Source organism: Aptenodytes forsteri, unplaced genomic scaffold (assembly GCF_000699145.1).
Source record: "Aptenodytes forsteri isolate BGI_AS27 unplaced genomic scaffold, ASM69914v1 Scaffold376, whole genome shotgun sequence".
NCBI classification, from domain to species: domain Eukaryota; kingdom Metazoa; phylum Chordata; class Aves; order Sphenisciformes; family Spheniscidae; genus Aptenodytes; species Aptenodytes forsteri.
The window spans coordinates 1548624-1568709 of NW_008796056.1; the positions used below are offsets into that span (position 1 = coordinate 1548624).

The 20086-nt window shown below is 41.2% G+C and overlaps 1 protein-coding gene across 1 annotated transcript in view; it reads right to left on the reverse strand.

The window, feature by feature from the left end:
- Positions 1-10949: 10949 nt before the first annotated feature.
- The window catches only part of LOC103904772 (putative N-acetylated-alpha-linked acidic dipeptidase), a 34141-nt gene continuing 25004 nt past the window's right edge, over positions 10950-20086 (reverse strand). The window contains exons 12-18 of the mRNA XM_019473926.1: positions 19763-19830; positions 17646-17737; positions 16752-16842; positions 15683-15947; positions 14144-14225; positions 12370-12462; positions 10950-11338 (exon numbers count right to left, since the gene is read on the reverse strand). Coding sequence (XP_019329471.1) covers positions 11149-11338; positions 12370-12462; positions 14144-14225; positions 15683-15947; positions 16752-16842; positions 17646-17737; positions 19763-19830 — 881 coding nt within the window. The 3' untranslated portion in view covers positions 10950-11148. The remainder of the gene's footprint in view (positions 11339-12369; positions 12463-14143; positions 14226-15682; positions 15948-16751; positions 16843-17645; positions 17738-19762; positions 19831-20086) is intronic.

The window sequence follows — 20086 nt, forward strand, 5'->3', positions numbered from 1 at the left end:
CACGGCCGGCCCAGGGAGGGTATAGAAAGGGCTGCGCGGTGGGCCAGCCTAGGCTGGAGGCGAGCCGGTGGGTCAGGTGAGAGGTGAGAGGACGGGGAAGAGGGCAGGGAAGGGGACGGCTGGGCCACAGGCAGGGAGGCAGGGGGTGCCTCTGGTGCAAGAGTTAGTGGCTGCTCTTCCTTTGCCTTCTGGGGCCAGAGGCCCCGAAGAGGACGCGACCAGAGCATGGCGCACCCCTGTCCTCAGCCACTCAGCCAGAGAGATTTGCAGCTTTCTACAAGGACATCGACATAAAGATAAGGAACCAAAGTAACACCTGGCCGGTGCCATTTTTGAGCTATCTGCTCCTGGCACCAGCCCCAGCAATGTAGTGGCCATGTCACAGTGGGCAGCAGGCTGGTGGTGGGGTTGGTGACACAGCCACCCCAGGACGGGTGTCTCCGGGCTGCCGGGGAGACGTGGGACTGACAGCCTTGGCCTGAGGCTGGGAGAGCCCTGGGCAGGGGCTGCCCATGGTGACCGAGGGTGGCTGCTCCCGTTGTTTGTACATATTGTCCTATTTTTCACAGCCTCAGGCCCAGACAGGGACACAACTAGACCCTGGCGCACTCCTGTCCCCTCCCTCCTCAGCCACTCAGCCGGAGATTTCTGCAGCTTTCTGCAAAGCCCTTGACCTGAGGACGAGGAAGCCCACACAGCCCCAGTCTGCGCCGCGCCACGGTCTCACAGGCAGCTGGAAGCTCCCCACAGCCGTGGACAAGGGGAGCTCCGCGCCACCCGCCTTCTCTGCCTGAAACTGACCTCGAAATAAAGTTTCTGATTTATGAACCCATTGTCTGGCTTTTCTGGTTTGTGTGGCGTCTTTGGGAAACCTTTTGGGGCTTTCCTTATGATCTTTCTTTCCTTACTATATTTTTATATGTGTGTGTATAAATATAATATATAATGTGCAATATGTACACATATATAAATACACATGTATTTATACATGTAAAGTGTATCTATGTATAAATAAATATATATTTATACACGTTGGTACACTCACATGTATATATATACAGAAATGTCTCTATATACATCTGCATGTTGTTCTATAGGAGCACTTCCTGATCTATGGGAAGCGGGGAGACAATCAGAGGGTGCTCTGGGATCACGTGGGCAGGACGGTTTGGAAACACACCGACGGGTCAATCGCAGAGCCGCGTGGAAACGCGCGGGGCGCGAGCCAAGGGTCGTGTCCGTAAGTCAGTCTGACGAGGAAGGATGTCGAGGGCCTTATATGGGTGTTATATGGGCTCCACACTGTCCTGGTTTCGGCAGGGATAGAGCTAATTTCCTTCCTAGTAGCTGGCACAGTGCTGTGTTTTGGATTTAGGGTGAGAACAAAGTTGATAACACACCGATGTTTTAGTTGTTGCTAAGCAGTGCTTACACTAGCCAAGGACTTTTCAGCTTCCCATGCTCTACCGACTGAGAAGGCTGGAGGTGCACAAGAAGCTGGGAGGGGGCACAGCCAGGACAGCTGACCCCAACTGGCCAAAGGGACATTCCATACCATGGGACGTCATGCTCAGTACATAAAGCTGGGGGAAGAAGAAGGAAGGGGGGGACGTTTGGAGTGATGGCGTTTGTCTTCCCAAGTAACCGTTATGCGTGATGGAGCCCTGCTTTCCTGGAGATGGCTGAACACCTGCCTGCCGATGGGAAGTAGTGAATGAATTCCTTGTTTTGCTTTGCTTGCGTGCGCGGCTTTTGCTTTACCTATTAAACTGTCTTTATCTCAACCCACGAGTTTTCTCACTTTTACCCTTCCGATTCTCTCCCCCATCCCACCGGGGGGGGGGGGAGCGAGCGGCTGCGTGGTGTTCAGTTGCCGACTGAGATTAAACCACGACACACACAGACCTCACTACAAGGTCATTTGCTGTCAAGCGCACATCTCTGGAAATTTTCACCTGAGGCCATCAAAGGCAAACTTTTCACTGTCTTACCTGTTCTGTCTCAGAAAACATCCGTTATCCACGGAATCCGTTATAGATTCACATACGGATGCATATGGCTGCTATTCTCAATTTCTTGATTGAAATATTACCACACGTTGCATCAAATCCAGGGCAGACTTTTACGGAACATTTTTTCCAATCTTTCATTACATAGATTTAAAAAAACCCCTCAAATTCTCAGGAAATTATAACTCTAAGTCTATGTCCATAATACAATACTGGTATCTTATGAATATCTTAGTAACTTGTCAAAATCACAGTAGAAGCTAAGTTTTACCAAAGTATCTAAGCCAATTTTTGTCATTCAGATGTCTCGGGGTAGACTATGTTGTGAGAGCTGGCAGAGCACGCTTTTAACTCCTATGTAAGGGACTATGCGAGGGAATCTCATTTGCTGCCTTTCTGTGACTCTTTTTATTCTTATTTGAATCAATGAGATTGCTAATTACATACTACAAAGCAACTAAGGTACACAATTAGAGTACTGTCTAGATGAGACGCTGAGCCTTAAACTCATTGGCAATTTAACATCTATGCTGTTGTTTCCTCTCCTCCTGCTCTGATTGTTTGAGCCAGACCTGTCCAGAAATGTCAATGGATAGCAAGGAAGTGCATAAACCTCATGTTTTGCAAAGCCGAGTGTGACATTCTTACGTTAATCAGAGAGTGTTGAGAAAAGATTTTGGTTTACAATAGGAAGAGTATTATAGAAAGATCTGTCGGTATAAATGTTAGCCCTGGTGCCACACGTATCACTTGGAGGCGTTGAAGTAACACACCAGGAGAGGTGCAGTGTGGGGCTCACTGGGTTAGACTGGACTGGGCTAAATGGAAAGTTGCCTTTTCCCAGTCTGTCGCCCAAGGATACGAAGAGCGCAGAGGAGAGAGGTTTGAATTCAGTTTGAAGCAAAGTCCTTCCTCAGAGTTGAAGCCTGATTCAAATCCATACAGTTCAAGGTTAAGGTACCTCTCATGAGTGATTATTTTCTGACCTATGATGCAAAACCACTGAAATAATATTTTGTCTCGATTACTTTTTAAAGATAACATGAAATCGAGTCACTTAATCACACTAGGAATGCCTGATCATTCTGTTTCAATTCCAACACGGTCTGTGAAGCTGATGTCTCATATTTCTGTGGTACCAAGCTGGGGTTTCGCAGTCCTCGTATGACTTGTGAACCTCTTTTCCCTTATTGCCGATCAATATTTTCATATCCTACTTGTTCTATATACCTTGACAGATGTGCAGGGCTTCTTCACAGGGCATTGAGTATCATTCAAATGATAAACGCTAAAGACTGGGTTTTGTGCATTTCCGTGGACCACATCTTTTATGACCTAGGGTACTACATTTTTGTGGCTTGTGCTAGAGACCCTAGTCAGGGTCTCTAGGTCAATACCTAGTCAGGTATTGCATGATGTGTCTCTTAAAAGTATTGGTAAACCAGCACAGAATGGACCAAGCAGGCATTAGAGGCGAGACTCGCCTCATCTCGTTTAGATACGTACAACACCAGTTTCTCACCTTCTGAAGTAGGCTTCCTATGTCAGAAATCTGTGGTGAGAAACAGGTGCTTTTTAGGCACAAATCTTTTGACCTGCTTCAGACATTGATTTAGAATGAGACAAGTTATACCTTAGATGTGTTTTTTTTTCTTCTCCTCTGCTTTTTATAGAGTGAGTCTTGGACATAACTTGCATATATGCATGGAAGGGTGAAGTTCAGTGAAATTAATCCCATCCTAGCAGACTATGAACGGTATAAGGGGCCCTATGTTGCATACGCTTAAGCCATCTTAACTTACTCTATCCATGTTTCTATTAGAGTTCAGATTAACACTTATTTTTATGCTGAACTAGAGCTGATCTTCATCAATGCTGTTGACCAATGCAAACGCTTAACTCCATTAAAAGAAGTGGCTGCTCACAATTTGCCATGATCTCTCTGCATATGCAGTCTTCAAAAAGCGATGCAGATAAAAAATGCTGCGCTGCTGTATAAGATTTCTACGATAGTCATGAACAAGGTTTAGAAACAATGAGCTATACTCACAGTTGTGGTGGGTTAACCTTGGCTAAGGGCCACAGTCCCACCCTGCTGCTCGCTCACTCCCCCTCCTCAACGGGATGGGGGAGAACAGAGAATGAAAATGCTCATGGGTCAAGATAAAGACAGGGAGATTGCTGACCAGTTACCATCATGGGCAAAACAGACTTGACCTGCGGAGAATTAATTTAATGTATTGCCAATTAAAATAGATTTAGGTAGTAGGAAACAAAGACAAAAAATAAAACAATGGCTTCCACGCCCTTTTTTCCCCAGGCTGAACTTCACCCTTTCACTCCTGAGTCCTCCAACACCCCCATCCCATGCGGCACAGGGGGATGGAGGTTATGGTCAGTACCTAACCGCCCCTCTCTGCCGCTCCTTCCTCCTCGCACTGTTCCCCTGCTCCTGCGTGGGCTCCCCACAGGCTGCAATTCATTTGGGAAATATCCAGCTGCTCTGGTGTGGGGTTCTCTACAGGCTGCAGTGGGGGTATCTGCTCCACCGCAGCCTTGTCCCCAGGCTGCAGGGCAAGACCTGCTCCGGCAGCTGGAGCACCTGCTCCCCCTCCTCCTCCTCCTCTCACCTAGGTGCTCACACTGCTGTTTCTCACGTGTTCTTTTTTTTTTTTTAACTCCCTCCTCTGCTCTTTCAGCATATTTGCCCTTTCTTAACTATGTTTTCACAGGGGCCCCACCAATTGGCTGATGAGCTCATCTGTGGCTGCAGTGGGTCTGTCACGGAGCCGGCTGGAACCGGCTGTGTCTGGCCACGGGGCAGCCCCAACCTCTCAGGCCTCTTCAGGGCAAACCCATGCCAGCCGCAAGTTTCTCTCTCACCTCCTCTCTGATTAGCATTGATGCTTCGCTGTGTGGTCTTCTATAGCCTTCTCGACCCTGGAGGCCCAGGAAAGAGGAGAGAAAGTATCCCGAAGCAAGCTCTGCTATAACTTGTGCCTCTACTTGGACCAGTTAAAAAAGCTAAAAAGCTGTAGGAGTGGCAAGAGGAAAGGGATGTGCTGTCAGGTGGGAAAAGTGAGTTGCTGTGGGATCAGGTAGTCCATAAAGGGATCCTGAGCATGGACTGCCTGAGGAATCACTTTATTGTTATGTTGTGGCCTGAATAAAAGAGCTGGAGATGTCATCCTCCTGTGTCCAGGTGAAACTGCAGTACAGGAGGCAAAAGCAGCTTACAGGGTGTGCTTAGGAGAGTGAGAATCTATATAATAAAGTGGCTAAGCAGCAATTAAAAGGAGCAGGCAGAAAACCCACTATCCGTCTTGCAGACCTATTCTTAATTTTGTGCTTTTGGATCCTGTCTTATCCCGGTGACGATGACTACCACTTTTTAAAAGTTTGGAGGTGGTAACATTGAGTGGGTGGAAAAGAACAGAGATCTTGGGTGCCCTGGACTGATCCATCCATTGATGGAGATGTTTGAGCAGTTTCTTTGTGTTTCCTTGGCTGTCTGATGGCTCAGAAATACCAGTGCATGAGTGGGAGTTTGATATAAGTGGCAGGGAAGTTTGTTACTTAGAAGAGCCCTAGAGTTACAACATTTTCCCTCAGAAAGTTAAATCCCCTGTAAAAAAAAATCCTCATTCTGACTAGGTTGAGGTGCTGTAGTTATTGGCTAATCTGGGCTGATCTTTTCTTTCCTAAACTCCTTCAGGTCTTGTAAACAAGTGAAATATTCACTAGGGAAGAAAGTGACAGTCTTCATAAACCAGCCCTGCAAACTTACCCTGTCATATCCCAGTCCATGCTCTTCAGCTGGCATAGAAAAGTAATGAACTTCACATATGTTTTGCTTGAATTTATTACCAAACAACTGTGCCATCAACTGTTTTCAAGCAAGTTTTGTTGTAGTCCTACTCCAGTGTTGAATAAAGCCACATTCTGAAACCTCCTATTTTCATAAATTGTAAATTTTGTATTCTTTCCAGCCCTAAATTCTTGAAACATTTATTTTTCTCTCCCAGCTGAGTATGGGATTATTTGCTGCTTCTTCCGTGGACCTGTTGAAGCGGGTCCAGAGCAGGGCCACAAAAACAACCAGAAGGATGGAACACCTCTCCTATGAAGAAAGGCTGAGAGAGTTGGGGTTGTTCAGCCTAGAGAAGAGAAGGCTTTGGGGAGACCTTATTGCAGCCTATCAGTACTTCAAGGGGGCTTATAAAAAAGATGGCGGCAAACTTTTTAGCAGGGCCTGTAGCGACAGGACAAGGGGGAATGGCTTTAAACTAAAGGGGGGTAGATTTAGACTAGATATAAGGAAGAAATTGATTACGGTGAGGATGGTGAAACACAGGCACAAGTTGCCCAGAGAGGTGGTGGATACCCCATCCCTGGAAACATTCACTTGTCCATCAAGTGAAAGAATACAATTTACTCTTACTCCAGCTGTGAGACTTGGCTGCTCTGCTCCACCACAGTATTGTCTGTAGTCCAGCAGCACATTTCAAACTGCTCATACAAGCAGACATGAGCACAGGTCCCATCTCAAAGATCTTGACTACCAGTGATTACTCTGTCTCAACTAAATGAACACTTTCAGTAAGATCTGTGTCGACAGCATCTTAATTTAGAAATTATGCTGCCAGGTCAACAGACTTTCCAGCCAAAGTAACACTGACATTGCTGATTTCATGATAGCAAGGATTCATTTTAATACAAGTATAGTTTCTACCTTTTCCACACATGGGTATGCTTTCATTTCGTTTGATTTAGACTCTTAGTGCATTGGATAGGCATTGTATGGAGTTCTTTGGAAAATGCTGACAGCATCCAATTTGTGATCATATGATACAAAGTACTTTCTTCAAAAAATACCATTCCTTTTTCATTTCTCCTCCAGATTCTTTAATGTAATTGCTCAGATGGGAAAGGATGCTCTCAACAATACCACTGTGCCAGCTAGGTTCCTCCCTCTGCTTACTACGTACTTCTAAAGCTCTTGTCTTGTAATTCTCATCTGCTGCTGTATGTAAATCAATGACTCTGTGAGTTTGTCTGCAGTAACTGTAAAAGCCCAATGAGCGTTTGCAAGGAGCTGTCTGGAATTAGGATCTTAGTTCTTCCAAGTATTAATTACAGCATATTTAGAAAATAGAAGAACTGAAAGTTGATTATAGTAAACAACTCTGCTGATGCCCATCTCTAGCTGAAAACATCTGTAGTTACATGAACAACTGGCTCACATTAGATGATCAATGAACTGTAAATTCAACACACTTAGTTGATTTTGGGTTTTGTTCCTGTTAACAACTGATTTTTTTTTTTTTTTAACTTAATTCAACAGTCTTTGTTGGCCAATTCCTATGGAATAATATCAAAGCTTGAGAGCCAAAACAGCTAACCTTGTCAACAGCACTTTGGCAGTGTTAAGGGTGAATTTCAACTCACTGTAGAAGTCTAAAAATAAAAGACTTCTTAATGTTGTTTGAAGTTCTACTTCACTGAAGGAGAATTAGCACACAAACCTTATCTTGACTTCTTATATAGGAAAGGCTTTCACACTCAGGGCTTGAGCTATGCCCCTGAGATACCCTGGTAGATCTAACAAAAAACCACAGATGCTTAGAAGTAGTTATTCCTGTATCTGGCTTCTCATTGTCTGCCTTTCCTTAGTAGACTGCTTCATAGCATACACCTCCTTGCTCATGTGGCTGGTTCAGACAGTTTTTTGAGCTCTAAGAATCAATGGACTGGAAATGTTTCTCAGTGCAGCTACAAAGTTTGCAAGAACCTATTAACAGACAGTGCTTTTAATGCATATTACTTATTTATTTAACCATTGTTCCCCACTTGTTTGGTAGGAACTAGAAGTCTTCATTTGCTGGCACGTGTCAGTTGGCCTGATTTTGTTCATAAATGTGAAATGTGACCCTTCCTTCTTTGTATCATCCTAGTAAATGAGTCATGTGAAATAACATTTCTCAGTGCATACACAACTATTCTTTCATTTTTTCGCTTTTTGTTTAGAACTCATAATCCTAGTGACACATACAGGAAATGGACAGTTGCATATGCATCCATGCATATATTTTGACATATGGCTTGGACAGCTGACTACAAATGATGTAGCTTCAGCAATTAGCTACATAGGCTTTGCTCTTTGCTGTCCAGTAACGATATCAGCTACTTCTGCCTGGAATAGTCTTTGAGGAACTGAAGGCTGCAGTGGCTATATCTAGACTCCATAGAAGACTGACAATAAGAAATGATTTAGCGAGAAGAATGTTCTTATCAGAATTTTCATAGAAGTTCTTGAAGACTAAAAAGCATCTTTATTTTAAATTTAAAAACTGATCAAGAACTTTAGAACACGTCTAAATGCTAGATGCTGCCATGTCTAACTTAGGGCTTGCGGAACTAGACACTTTTGCTTCCTTCCTCACAGAAACAAAGGAGTCTGAGGTACACACTTACAAGTGCAGACAGCATACCATGGATTACATATCATGCTGTCATTATTGCCATCTGCTGTCTGTCTTTCCGTCTCTCAGCAAGCCCCGGATAAAGACGCAAAGATGTCTTACCAGCTCTTGAAGAAGCTGTTGAACAGGCACAAGTTGCAGGCCAGTATATTGAGAAAAAACAGAACGAGTGCTGGGCTGTCTTAACAATTTTGAAAATTGTGGTGGTTTTCTGTAGTGGGGTCAGTAACATCCAAGATGGTGCTGGATAAGCTAAGGATAAAAATCACAGCAGCTGTCTCAAGAGAAGTCAACACCAAGTATTAGGCTTCTCAGAATGGAGATCAGAAAAGCTTCGTGCTGACAAGTGAGTGGGGAAACACCCCAACCGATAGCATGGAGCATAATGTATTTGACCTCAAATCCCTTGGATAAATGGCTGGGTTAGGGCTTGGGGAAAGAGCTGGACTGAGTCCATCTGAGGATCTTCTCCTCTCAAAAAATTAAGCAAAGCTCCATTTGCTTTTAAAATTCAACTACTGCAGGTTGTGTTTTGGACTGAACAAAGATGGGTCAAAAAGCAGACCCAAATCTGGGAGAAGGCACTGGACAGTTTCAATCCCACCTTACCAAAACATCACGTAAACCATTGCGTTACAACCAGCCTTATGGGTGCCTCCTCTCTCTGGACGAGTCAGCCTTGAACTTTCTGTGCGCAGGGGAACAGAGTCAATAGGAGAGCGAGAACTTCTGTCCCTATATCCTATTCCCTGCAGTGGTTAGGGGACAGACCACAGATTTTTTTTTTAAAACGGATGTTGCTGTAGTTTAAGTGTAACTATCTCTGTATTTTGTGAGATCCTGGGCCCTGACATTGCATATTATCTGCCAGCTATTGCCAAAAAGGGCCCTAATTAAACTTAAATGAAACAATGCTATGGTTAGGCCAGAGATTAAAAAATTATGTCTTCTGGGCTGAGAGAAAAAGTTGCTGAGGAAGCTTACAGGTCATTTAGGGAAAGATCTCAACAGTTTTGGAGTTTGGTGCTTCAGTTCTAGATACATCCTCCTTGGCAACAGAAAAATACTCTTTTTGTATCCACCTGGTCAACAGAAGCTGTTTATCACTGCCCCCCTCTGCATGGCGGATTTGTGTTATCATTCCTTTGATTGCTGCAGACAAAATCCTTTGGGTTAGCCTAACTGATGATCTAAACTAACCTGACCCATTTTTTCAGAGGTGGATTCTCCATAGGCAAACAGAGCAGTGGAGCAGCCAGCAGCGATAAAATAGTTAGAGACAGCAATGTCTGCCATCAGTGCAACTAGATTTGGGGGAAGACATGCCTCCATGGTTTTACTCCAGTAACTTTCATAAAAATGTGAAAATAACTGAGCAATAACTGTGGGTGTAAGAGCATTTCCCATTACCTGGAAAACTGGATTATTTTATGAGAAAGATCAACAGTTAAGTAAAATAATAACTTAATTATAGTAACATGCCTAAAGGGTTTTAATGTGAAGAGTAGAAATATTTATGAATAAATGAGGTCTTATGGAGAAGAAAAAAAATCTACCATGCCACTGAAATCCATCAGATCATGGGACAGTCTTCTAAGACATGTTGGAGGCCTCAGCTGAAATGGCAAATCAAATTACACAAAATATTTGCTGTGCAAGAGGTTAGTAATCCTCTAGTGGCAGAGTGTCAGACGAAGGGATCTGATTTTCTGAGTCTTCTCTGCCTGATCTCGGTTGTCCCATTGTAGTCTTTTGAGCAGACTGTCATATGAGTAAGCTGCACACCAGAATCAGAAATACAGACTCTACTAAGATGGTAATAATTTGGTATCCTTTCAAACTAAGGACATGATGAATTTTCTTTGCTTCTGATTGCCTTCATATTAAAAATACCTTGATATGGACAAGGCATAGCAGGGGTAGATTTTGGATAAAAGAATAAAAGTAGGTCTTCATCTCGAACGACATGTTTTGTGAGATGATTATACGTCTGACGATATACTGCCCTGTTTTTAGTATGGTGACTAGAAGGCTTCTTGCTTAATTTTATTTGCAAACAGCTGCAAGACTCAGCATGTGAAGAGAAGAACGTCATGGATGAATATTCTGGGCTGGCTGCCCAAAACTTGTTATGATCATTATAAATCCCTCACACAGTATGTGACAGTTTTCCCATCTTCATACGTGATTCTTTGTATAAAAGGAGAGCTGAAAGGGCTATCTTGGAGTATAATTGTGCAACTCCAAGGTAAATAATAAAAAGTCAGCAACAAAATTAGAAACTGATAGACACAGGAAATGACTTCTGGTTTCCTAATGCACTATGAGTAGTGCTATAATAATCAAGCTAGCAAAATTCGAAGCTCTGAAAATAAATCCAGTGGTTAGCGATTCTTAAAATATGAAGCTAAGAGAAAACATGAAACTTTTTCATTCTCACTTCAGAAGTTATCTAAAGCCTGAGCTCTCCGAATGGAGTACATTACCTTGTTAACATTGCTAAATGCATTCCCCTTGGGTACATTATTTGCAAAGAAAAAGATTTTTTGGATTTTGTGTTCTTTGTAATAATCCTCCTAGTGTTTTTAAATGCTCTGTTTTTAAGGCTTCTGCAAACTGTCATACGTAGTCTTCGTTGATGATTATGTTGTTAATATTTATGCTACTTCTTTCAGCGTCCCTGCTGCTGCCTGCACAGTAAAGGCTGCAATGGAAATCTGCCTCTTAACTTCTTCCCAGGCTTCATGTTGATCAGCTTTGTTTTTAATGTCAAACATGGCATCATAGATCCCTGGGAATGATTCTCCTGCATACTTGTTATGGCTGCTTGGAGCAAAGATGACATGTCTGTAGGGAAGTTGAGGGAAAAAAATAACAATATTCTGCATTAGGAAAATAAAACATATTGTTTTCTGAATAAAACTAATCTGTTTCCATATCACCTGTTAAATTCTTGACACTGAAGATGTAAATAAATAAGATTATTGCAGCAATAGTACCTATAATCTATGAAGCAGGAAAATAACATAAGCTAAAGTATTCCATGTGAATTCCAGAACTTTATAGCTAAGAAGACTTGAGATAAAGTTGACTAAAGTATTTTCCTTTCCCTCATTTTAGATGAAATGGAAAGATACAAAAAAGCCAGCTTCTTTTCTCACAGATATACACAATCTCCAACAGATATAGGCATGCTTTGAGGTAGGAAAGCTGATGCTTTAACAAGATACTGTTCTCAACAGATTTTTAATCAGAAGCTATGAGGGGTAAGGACTGTAGATCTTAAGTTCTCTTTCTACAGTTACTTTTTAGCGGAAAGATTACTGTTCTGAATTATGCAGACTGGTAGAAGGACCAAAAAGCTGGACTTGACTTGACTATTCTGCCTCTCAAACAAGATTTACTTCTTGAACTGGATGAGAGAACTACTGAATTCACTTCACTGCTGTTACAAGCACTGCCCTCTACACTGTATTTGCTAGCGTGACTTCTGCTATAATCGATCAAATTGTAGCTACTTCAATTATACCCTGTTTCACTTTCAAATAATAATAACTTCCTAAAGATCCTTTACCACTGAAATTACTTGAACTGAGTCCAGGGCCAAACTTTTAATCTGTTTAGAAGCCCATTGAAATCAATGGAAATGAGTTTACTGACCCGAATAGGCTTCCAGCAAGACTTTTCCTTGTTCTATATAGTGTATCTCACTGAAGTTTTCCCTAATGTTGTTTTCCCTTTTCAATTTTATTTGTGCTGTTTAATCGACTTTTACCATGTTGAATAAAATCATTACAATTCCATTTAAAGACCTGTCAATCTTAAAAGAATTCTCATAGGGCACTCCATGCAGAAACTGAAAAATAAGCCTTTCTTACCTATAGAATGGCCTGCCAGGTAATCCAAGAGGATCAATGAAAGCCCTTTCTAGAAACATGAGCTGATCATTTAGTGATCTGACAGCAATTAGGCTAAAAAGAAAACAGAGGAATATGTTAGCTGTAGTGTTTGGCCCATTCTTATCCCATGCCCCAATGTACACAGCTCTGGATTTATGAAGGACATTAGATTCAAGATGTTGAAGTGTAGCCCACAGAAAACAGCTCATGTCAGCTAACCTGCACAATAGAATTATGCTGATCTGTACTGTGAGACAGTCTGGTTCATAACCTGAAAGTCTCTTAAAGCCGCTTTTAAAGGCCAAGGAATAGTGTCAAAGAAGACAGAGACTTTCAGGTATTTTCTCTCATGTTGCATCTTATTCCTGTATCTCCTGTTCATTAGGATGCTTAGGCAGACCATTATCTTCTTTTGTACCACAGTTTTCTAAAGACCCTATTTTCCACAAAGTCAGCCAGCAGCAAATTACTTCAATAAAATCACATTTATTTTTATGTAAAACCACAACATCTGAGAAACAGGAACCTTGTGATGTTAGAATCGTCTTCTGAATCATCCAAGAATTGTGTTTTTCTGACAGCAGATTGTAAATTCCCTAGAGCAGAGACCATCTGTGTCTGTGTGCTTTGAATAGCTCTGAGCATACTACTGATGCTTAACAAATAAAAGAACTGTGAAGAATATTATACTGAATATATGTGGGTTTGGTAGTTTACATCCAAAGTAACTTATTGTAGCGCTTCAAAGGCACTCACCAAGAAAAAATGGTAAAATTTATATCACTGTAAGCCTGGAGTAACTCTACTACTGTCAATCAAATTGTTTCAAGTTTACATTGGTGTAAATAGAAACTGAAACTGGTTCATTGAATTAAAGCTTAGATTTAGGCCATCCATCAATGAAACCATTTTGAAAACATCACATACATGTCATGTCATAAATGTCATATTTTACGTAAGAAATTATTGTTAAGTCGTTTATCTTGAAAGTTGCTGCCATTAAAAAGATGGCTTTTATTCTCACTTAGTCTTCCATAAGGGTAAGCATATGGCTAAATTAGAAGAAAATTTCCCAAGAAGTGTAACATACACATATGTATATATACAAGGAAGTTTGGTTTCTCATTCTGGGCATGGCCTACAAAGAATAAATTAAGCCAAGTGCAAATTAGGCCTTTTGACATAGGTGGTGCATAGAATTTTGGGAAAGCTCACCAAAAAGCTTGCCACAACTACAATCATGGTACAGCTATTTTTTTTTTCATTAAGTGGTACCAGTATCTTGGAAACTGGCAAACGAAGACCACAAGTCAACATTTGTTCTTTAATGATAATCCAGCAACAAAATCCTAGGATGTGTCTCTACCTGGAGGGAGTTACACACCTGAGCTGGCTCTGCTCATGCTAACCAGCATTCTAGTCACATCCATGTATCATCCTGGCACTGCTCCTCAACTAAAACCTGTCAAAAATTGACACTAATTAGCTTGGACACTTTTTGAAGCTAACATGGCTAGATTCCCAGGCTCTGCAGTGTCTCTGATGTCCACTAATTCAACATTTCTATACTTTGTTTCCTAGAGTAACCAGATCCTTAAAGACAAGAATCCATAAGGACTTATAATGAAACAAATTACTGAGAGTCATTTGTCACCAAGGTTATTCAGGGGACTAAATGCAAGTGAAGATTATGCCCTCTGAGCCCAGAGGACTACATGGAGTATTTGACTGGAAGGAAAAAAGTTAAACTTACTTATTGATATCTACTTGTTGCAGTCTCTCATGAAAGCTAGCAGCAACTTCTGTAAAATTCTTCACAGCTGAAAAGAGAGCATCTGGAGGGAGCAGGAAGGAAGCATTTAACTTCAAATTCTGAAGGAATCATTTAACAAAGCAAATTCTTCAAATTAAAGCTTTATCTTTCACTGTGATCATGATCTGTCAATTCTCACTTAATGAAAATCAGATGACCCCGTATTCCTACACTAAAAACTATGTAATTCTGTGTGAAAACTTGCCTCGGAGACAATAGAAATCAGTATTTTTGTGAATATTGCTTATTGTTTGCTACTTGAAGAATGAACAGAAACAGCAAAAACTAGAGCATGGATTGCCAGAACCAGACTGTTCAGGTAGGTCTGGGATTTTATAAATCCCAACAACCTATGTTTTATTGGTATGTCCCTCCACACACTTTGAGAAAGACTGAGAGAGAGTATGTGCGTACACACACATGTATCCGATATCAGTCATTAGCAAAGAGTATGTGTGTACGCACACATGTATCCGATATCAGTCATTAGCAGCCAAGTCCTAAACTGGATAGAATATGTTGTTGCCAATAAAATAAAGGCTTCTCAGGCAGGAGGCATATTGTGAATCCCTATAACATGAAATAAAATTTCACGTGCCAGCACAAGATCCCTATTGTGGCATAGGGATGAACCATTCCTGCCTGACCAAGCCCCGAGGCAAACTTCTCACGGTGCTTGCACTTGCCATCATGTGCCCATAAACTGAAACAAGAGAAGTTCTGACTGGATATAAGGAGAATATTTTTCACCCTGAGGACAGTCAAGCACTGTGGTCCAGAGAGGTTCTGTAGTCTCTGTCCTTGGAGATTTTCAAGACCAGATGGGATAAAGCTCTGAGCAACCTGGTCTGACCTCAGGCAAACTTCTCACAGTGCTTGCACTTGCCATCATGTGCCCATAAACTGAAACAAGAGAAGTTCTGACTGGATATAAGGAGAATATTTTTCACCCTGAGGACAGTCAAGCACTGTGGTCCAGAGAGGTTCTGTAGTCTCTGTCCTTGGAGATTTTCAAGACCAGATGGGATAAAGCTCTGAGCAACCTGGTCTGACCTCAGAGCTGACCCTGCCTTGGGCAGGTTGACCTAGAGACCTCCTGAGCTTCCTTCTAACCTGTATTATCCTATGATCCTATGATCAGTGTTGGACAGAGAATTATCCAACACCATAAGCTGCAAAGCAGTGTGATTTTTTTTTAGGGACCAAAGCAAAGGTATCTTATTGCCAATATCAGTGAACCATGCACAGGTCAAAGAACACATGACTGTAAGTGTTAACTCTACTTGGCAGTGGCATAGGCTCTACACAGGCATACTAGTGACAAAATACTCAAATTTCAAAGTATTGGAGGGTGTGGCCCTTGTTTTATTTACTGTTCATACAGCACAAGGTAAATACCAGGTCATGAGTAAGACATACGTTAAGATAAAGCACTGCTAGCATTAACAGAGGAGGAGTGCGATAAAAGAATGTACGTACCAAAGGATACATTGTATGTTGCCAGTTCCTCTTCATGATTCCTTGACAAATTATAGATGATGTGAGCATAGTTGCTCACAGCTGATGCATAATCTCTACAGTCAAAAGGAAGCACAATGGAGTTGGCCAATTCAAACACCAGCCCTCCCCGTACCTGAGCTACTGTCAGATGATTCTTGAAAGTGGGATCATAAAACCTCTCCACAATTTCATAGGTTTCATAGACACTGTGGTAAACTGGATAGCTGCTATATTTTTCTACATTCTGAAACAAACAAACCCAAACAAAACCATTATTCAGCTGTGGATACTTCAGCTTTGCTTGAACACCTTTGCTGTGGGATTCAAGGCACTGTAAAGTTAAGTGTTTGGGTCACACTAATCCTATGTAGCTACTACAGACAGTCGAATGAGAAGAACTGCTCAGCGGTGGCTCTCTTAGACATCAACCTATGATGAGATGAACAGTCATTTGGAGATGCCTCTCTGCACTGACCATGTACAGAGCCTAAAGAAGGTAACTAAGAACAGACACATAACTTTTAATTGGCTAAATAAAGGTGAGATTGCCCTTCCTCTCTTTGCTTGGATCTCAACAGTCATTTCTGTTTGTGTCTTCGGATATGCCTTTTCAGAGGAAAAGACCACATTGAATAGATTGCTCCTTGAACATTTCTCAATTAGTCTCATCTCACAGTATGCTCCAGAGTCAAACCCATATTTTCCATAATACATGAACCATTTTGAATTCAAAGCTTCATAAGTTATTACAAATCATTCAAAAGTCATCATAAGCCACTCATAAGCCTTCATCAACCATAGGTAATTTTGAGCACATCCATTTACCCTGAGCAAAGTACCTTTTGTCTGACTGACACCAAGTTGACTATTCTTATTTATTAAATATTTGTGTTATAGTAGCACATAGAGTTCTAGTAATGAACTGGGACTCCACTCTGACACACTAAACTGAACTGCTCCAAAAAGCTAGCAGTCTAAATGGCTCAGTTACAGGTGATATTACTCAGGCAGTTACAGGGGAGACAAAATTACAAAGATACAGACTTACCCAATTTTTACTGTAACGTGCTCTGCCTGAAGCAATGCCAAGACGTTGAAAAAAGACTTCAAAGTCATTGCCAGAACCCAGTTTATTTATTCTTTTAACAAGAAAGAGGGAAATGCCTTGAGTGACAATACTTAAAGTATAATTTTAGTTTGCTTCCAAGTACTGTGGCAATTATTTATTCTGCAGTTGCAGTCACTACAGTCTTTCCCTAGTATGCTCTTTCTGTCAATACACCATGAATTGCCTGTGACCCCTACATTATGTGCACCTCATCAATTGCATTCTCTGAGAAGCAGAGTCATCATTCTCAGGGTCAGAGAAATGAAACTCTCAGGAGGAGAATTTAACTCACTCTTTAATCATTGAGAAGACCCAATGACCTTTCTCCTACTGAACTTCCACTATCCCAAGCTCTCAACTCAGAGAAATCACAACAGTTCCAGCATTGGTCCATGAAATAGAATCAGTCTTTGGGATTCTATAGAGAAACCCCGGTAAATTTGAAGGACAGTGTTGTAAAAACCTGCCTGGTGTGCTCCCCAGCCACCCAAACTCAGAGGCCTTCCAGGAGACTGGAAGCAAATGCAAGGGAAAGCTGCTGTTTTAGCATCTTGTGTGCCTGCCACTGGCTTGTGCATACTACCCTTATTTGTCTAAATCTCTATAAATTACATGAACATTTCACTTTTCATATATAAAGCCTCCTGTTCATGCTACAAAGGCAAGTTCACAAAACTGTGGTACAATAGTGTATCAGTTGCAATCAATAAAACACTGAAATTTATACCAGCTGAGAATCACACCATTTCTTTTAGGCGCTCAGTTTTTCAAGTGGATATTTCTTTAAACCCCACACTCTATATTGTTTATTGTTTATTTTCTTTTGTCACTGACCTGGGAACCTCTTTATATTCTCTTGATGGATTTTTTTTATACCAGCTCTCATACAGAGATTTTCCTTCAAACCCCTCATCAGGACTTGGTATCTAGAAAAAGTATATTGTAAAAAAAGACAAAGGGTACAATTTTAAATGTTACCAAGCAACAAATCTACAACCTGTCATCACGTAAAGCCTATGGCTTAGGGCAATGAATAAGTCACAGTCTTAAGTCCCTCAACCTTTCTGCATTTCCATTTTAACATTTGAAATACACAGCATTTTCCAGAGGAATAGTTTATTTGCTAAAAATAGGTAATTTGAGATGGAAGAAAAACACAGGGAAAGTAAAACATTTCAAGTCAATATATACATTCTGATATTTCTTTATGAGATTTTCAGCCATTTAAATACTCAACACAAAAATCCCTCACAAAACCAAACCCTTTTGTTTCACTTTGGCAGGAATTTCAATTTCATCTTGGCTTAATTCAAAACTGTTTCTACCTTGTTTTAGTTCACAGAAATTATTTCCATGGATGCAGCTGTAACCTTAGAAGGGCAAAGTGTACAGTACTTGGTGTTTACGTCATCATAGCTGCTACAGAGGTATACAAATCATGACCATCCTAAAGTTCATTTCCATCACTCTTTTCAGACTACCTCCCAGATTACTGTGCAGGTTAAACACTGTAGGTATTTTTTCATCTTTCCTTTTTACTGATGGGCTGCTGAGGTTTTATTATCTTTAATCTCTTAAAGATTATTAGTATCTATTTTATTATTAATATCTATATCTACTATCTAAGAATTACTCCACAATAGCGATCAAAATAAAACTAATACATTTGCTTTTTTGGTCACGAAGCTAATTATTCATAGAACAGCATTAACACTTTTTGCCACAGATTAACTTTGGATGGGATCGTGCAGGACCTGCTTCCTGATCAGCATTCTCTTCAGACATCAGCTACCAACAAGCTGTGGTTACATGCATTCATCACCCTTTGTCACTGCTTCCCAGCTCCAGGAAGGGTTACGCAACCATGTTTACTGGTATTTAGGTCAACATTTTAACGATGGCTCTTGGTACCCAAACTGAGACTCTGGTGACCTGATTTTCTGACCATTCTGAACACCTGCACTTAGCACAGGTTACCATGGGAACTGCAGGTGATCAGCTCGTCTGCAGTTCAGGACAGAAGTATCTTTATCTGGGCACCTAATTTTAACAGAGTTAAATTTTACTTGTTGTCTTTCAATTGCCAGAAAATTATTGTAATGAATTACTACATTTCCTTTACTTTTGTACCAGTCTAATGCCAGCTTCCAAGAGATAACAAATTATTGACCCTGGAAAAGACATATGACTGAATAAGTACAGCAGATAAAGACAGATATAGTAGATTCATAGAATATATACAGTAGTTGAATGTACATTATATCTATGTATATAAAACACACGCAGAAGACTAATTAAACGTTCATGCTTTAATACAGATGAACAGAAAAAAAACCAGAAATGAAAAGCCCTTAGTACCAGCCTCTAAGACCCTCTCTCAAAGCCAGGAACATCTTACATCTAAGACGGTGAGGCTATTTCCTGAGAAAGGTCCCTACCTTTCAATTTTGTGTGCCACACAAATATGTGTGAGAGCATCATGGTCAGAGCCAATGAATATCTAACAGGATACACTGAAGCTGAGCACATTGACCAAACCCGCCACATCACACTAAAAACAACACTGTAGCAAGCCTAATTTCTTCCCCTGCCTAAAGGGAGTCAGAGTCTCCCACTACCATGGGCACTCCAGCAGTTGGACTGGGCAGCCAAGTTTGTGCTTGTTTCTGTCCTCTGGCTCATGGCATTTTTTTATTCTTTTGTTCTTAGAAGGACTACTTGCACAGGAGGAGTGGAAAAATCCCCTAATCCTTAATAGCTAATAATTTAAAGGTATAAGCTTGAAATCCCTTTGCCACTCCTGGGAAAAAGCTCCAGTTACTTAGCTATTGACTTAAAAGGGGTACTGCAGTTAGAAAAAAAAGAAACATCTGACACCATATTTTATACACAGAGCCCCATCCAGTAAGTGAGCACTGAACATGCTGGCTAAAGAATTCAAGTGATATTACCTCTTTAGTCAGACTGTACACCAGTCTGTACATCAGTGGTGTGCAATCCACTCGTAGGGTGTAGTTTCCTAAAAAACAGGAAAAACTATTTATCCAAAGAAGCAAGTTCTACTCAGCCAAAACCTCATTACTTTATTTGTTAATAAGAAAGGGACTAGAGAGCTACACCCTCTACAAGGAACAAGCTGATTCTCCCTGTAGAAGGGTTCTCATCCTGTGATCTTGTCAGTGCATTTGTATTGGTTAGGATGAATTACAGCCCAGCTTTTGAATCATAAAACCATAGAATAGTTTGGGTTGGAAGGGACCTTTGAAGGTCATCTA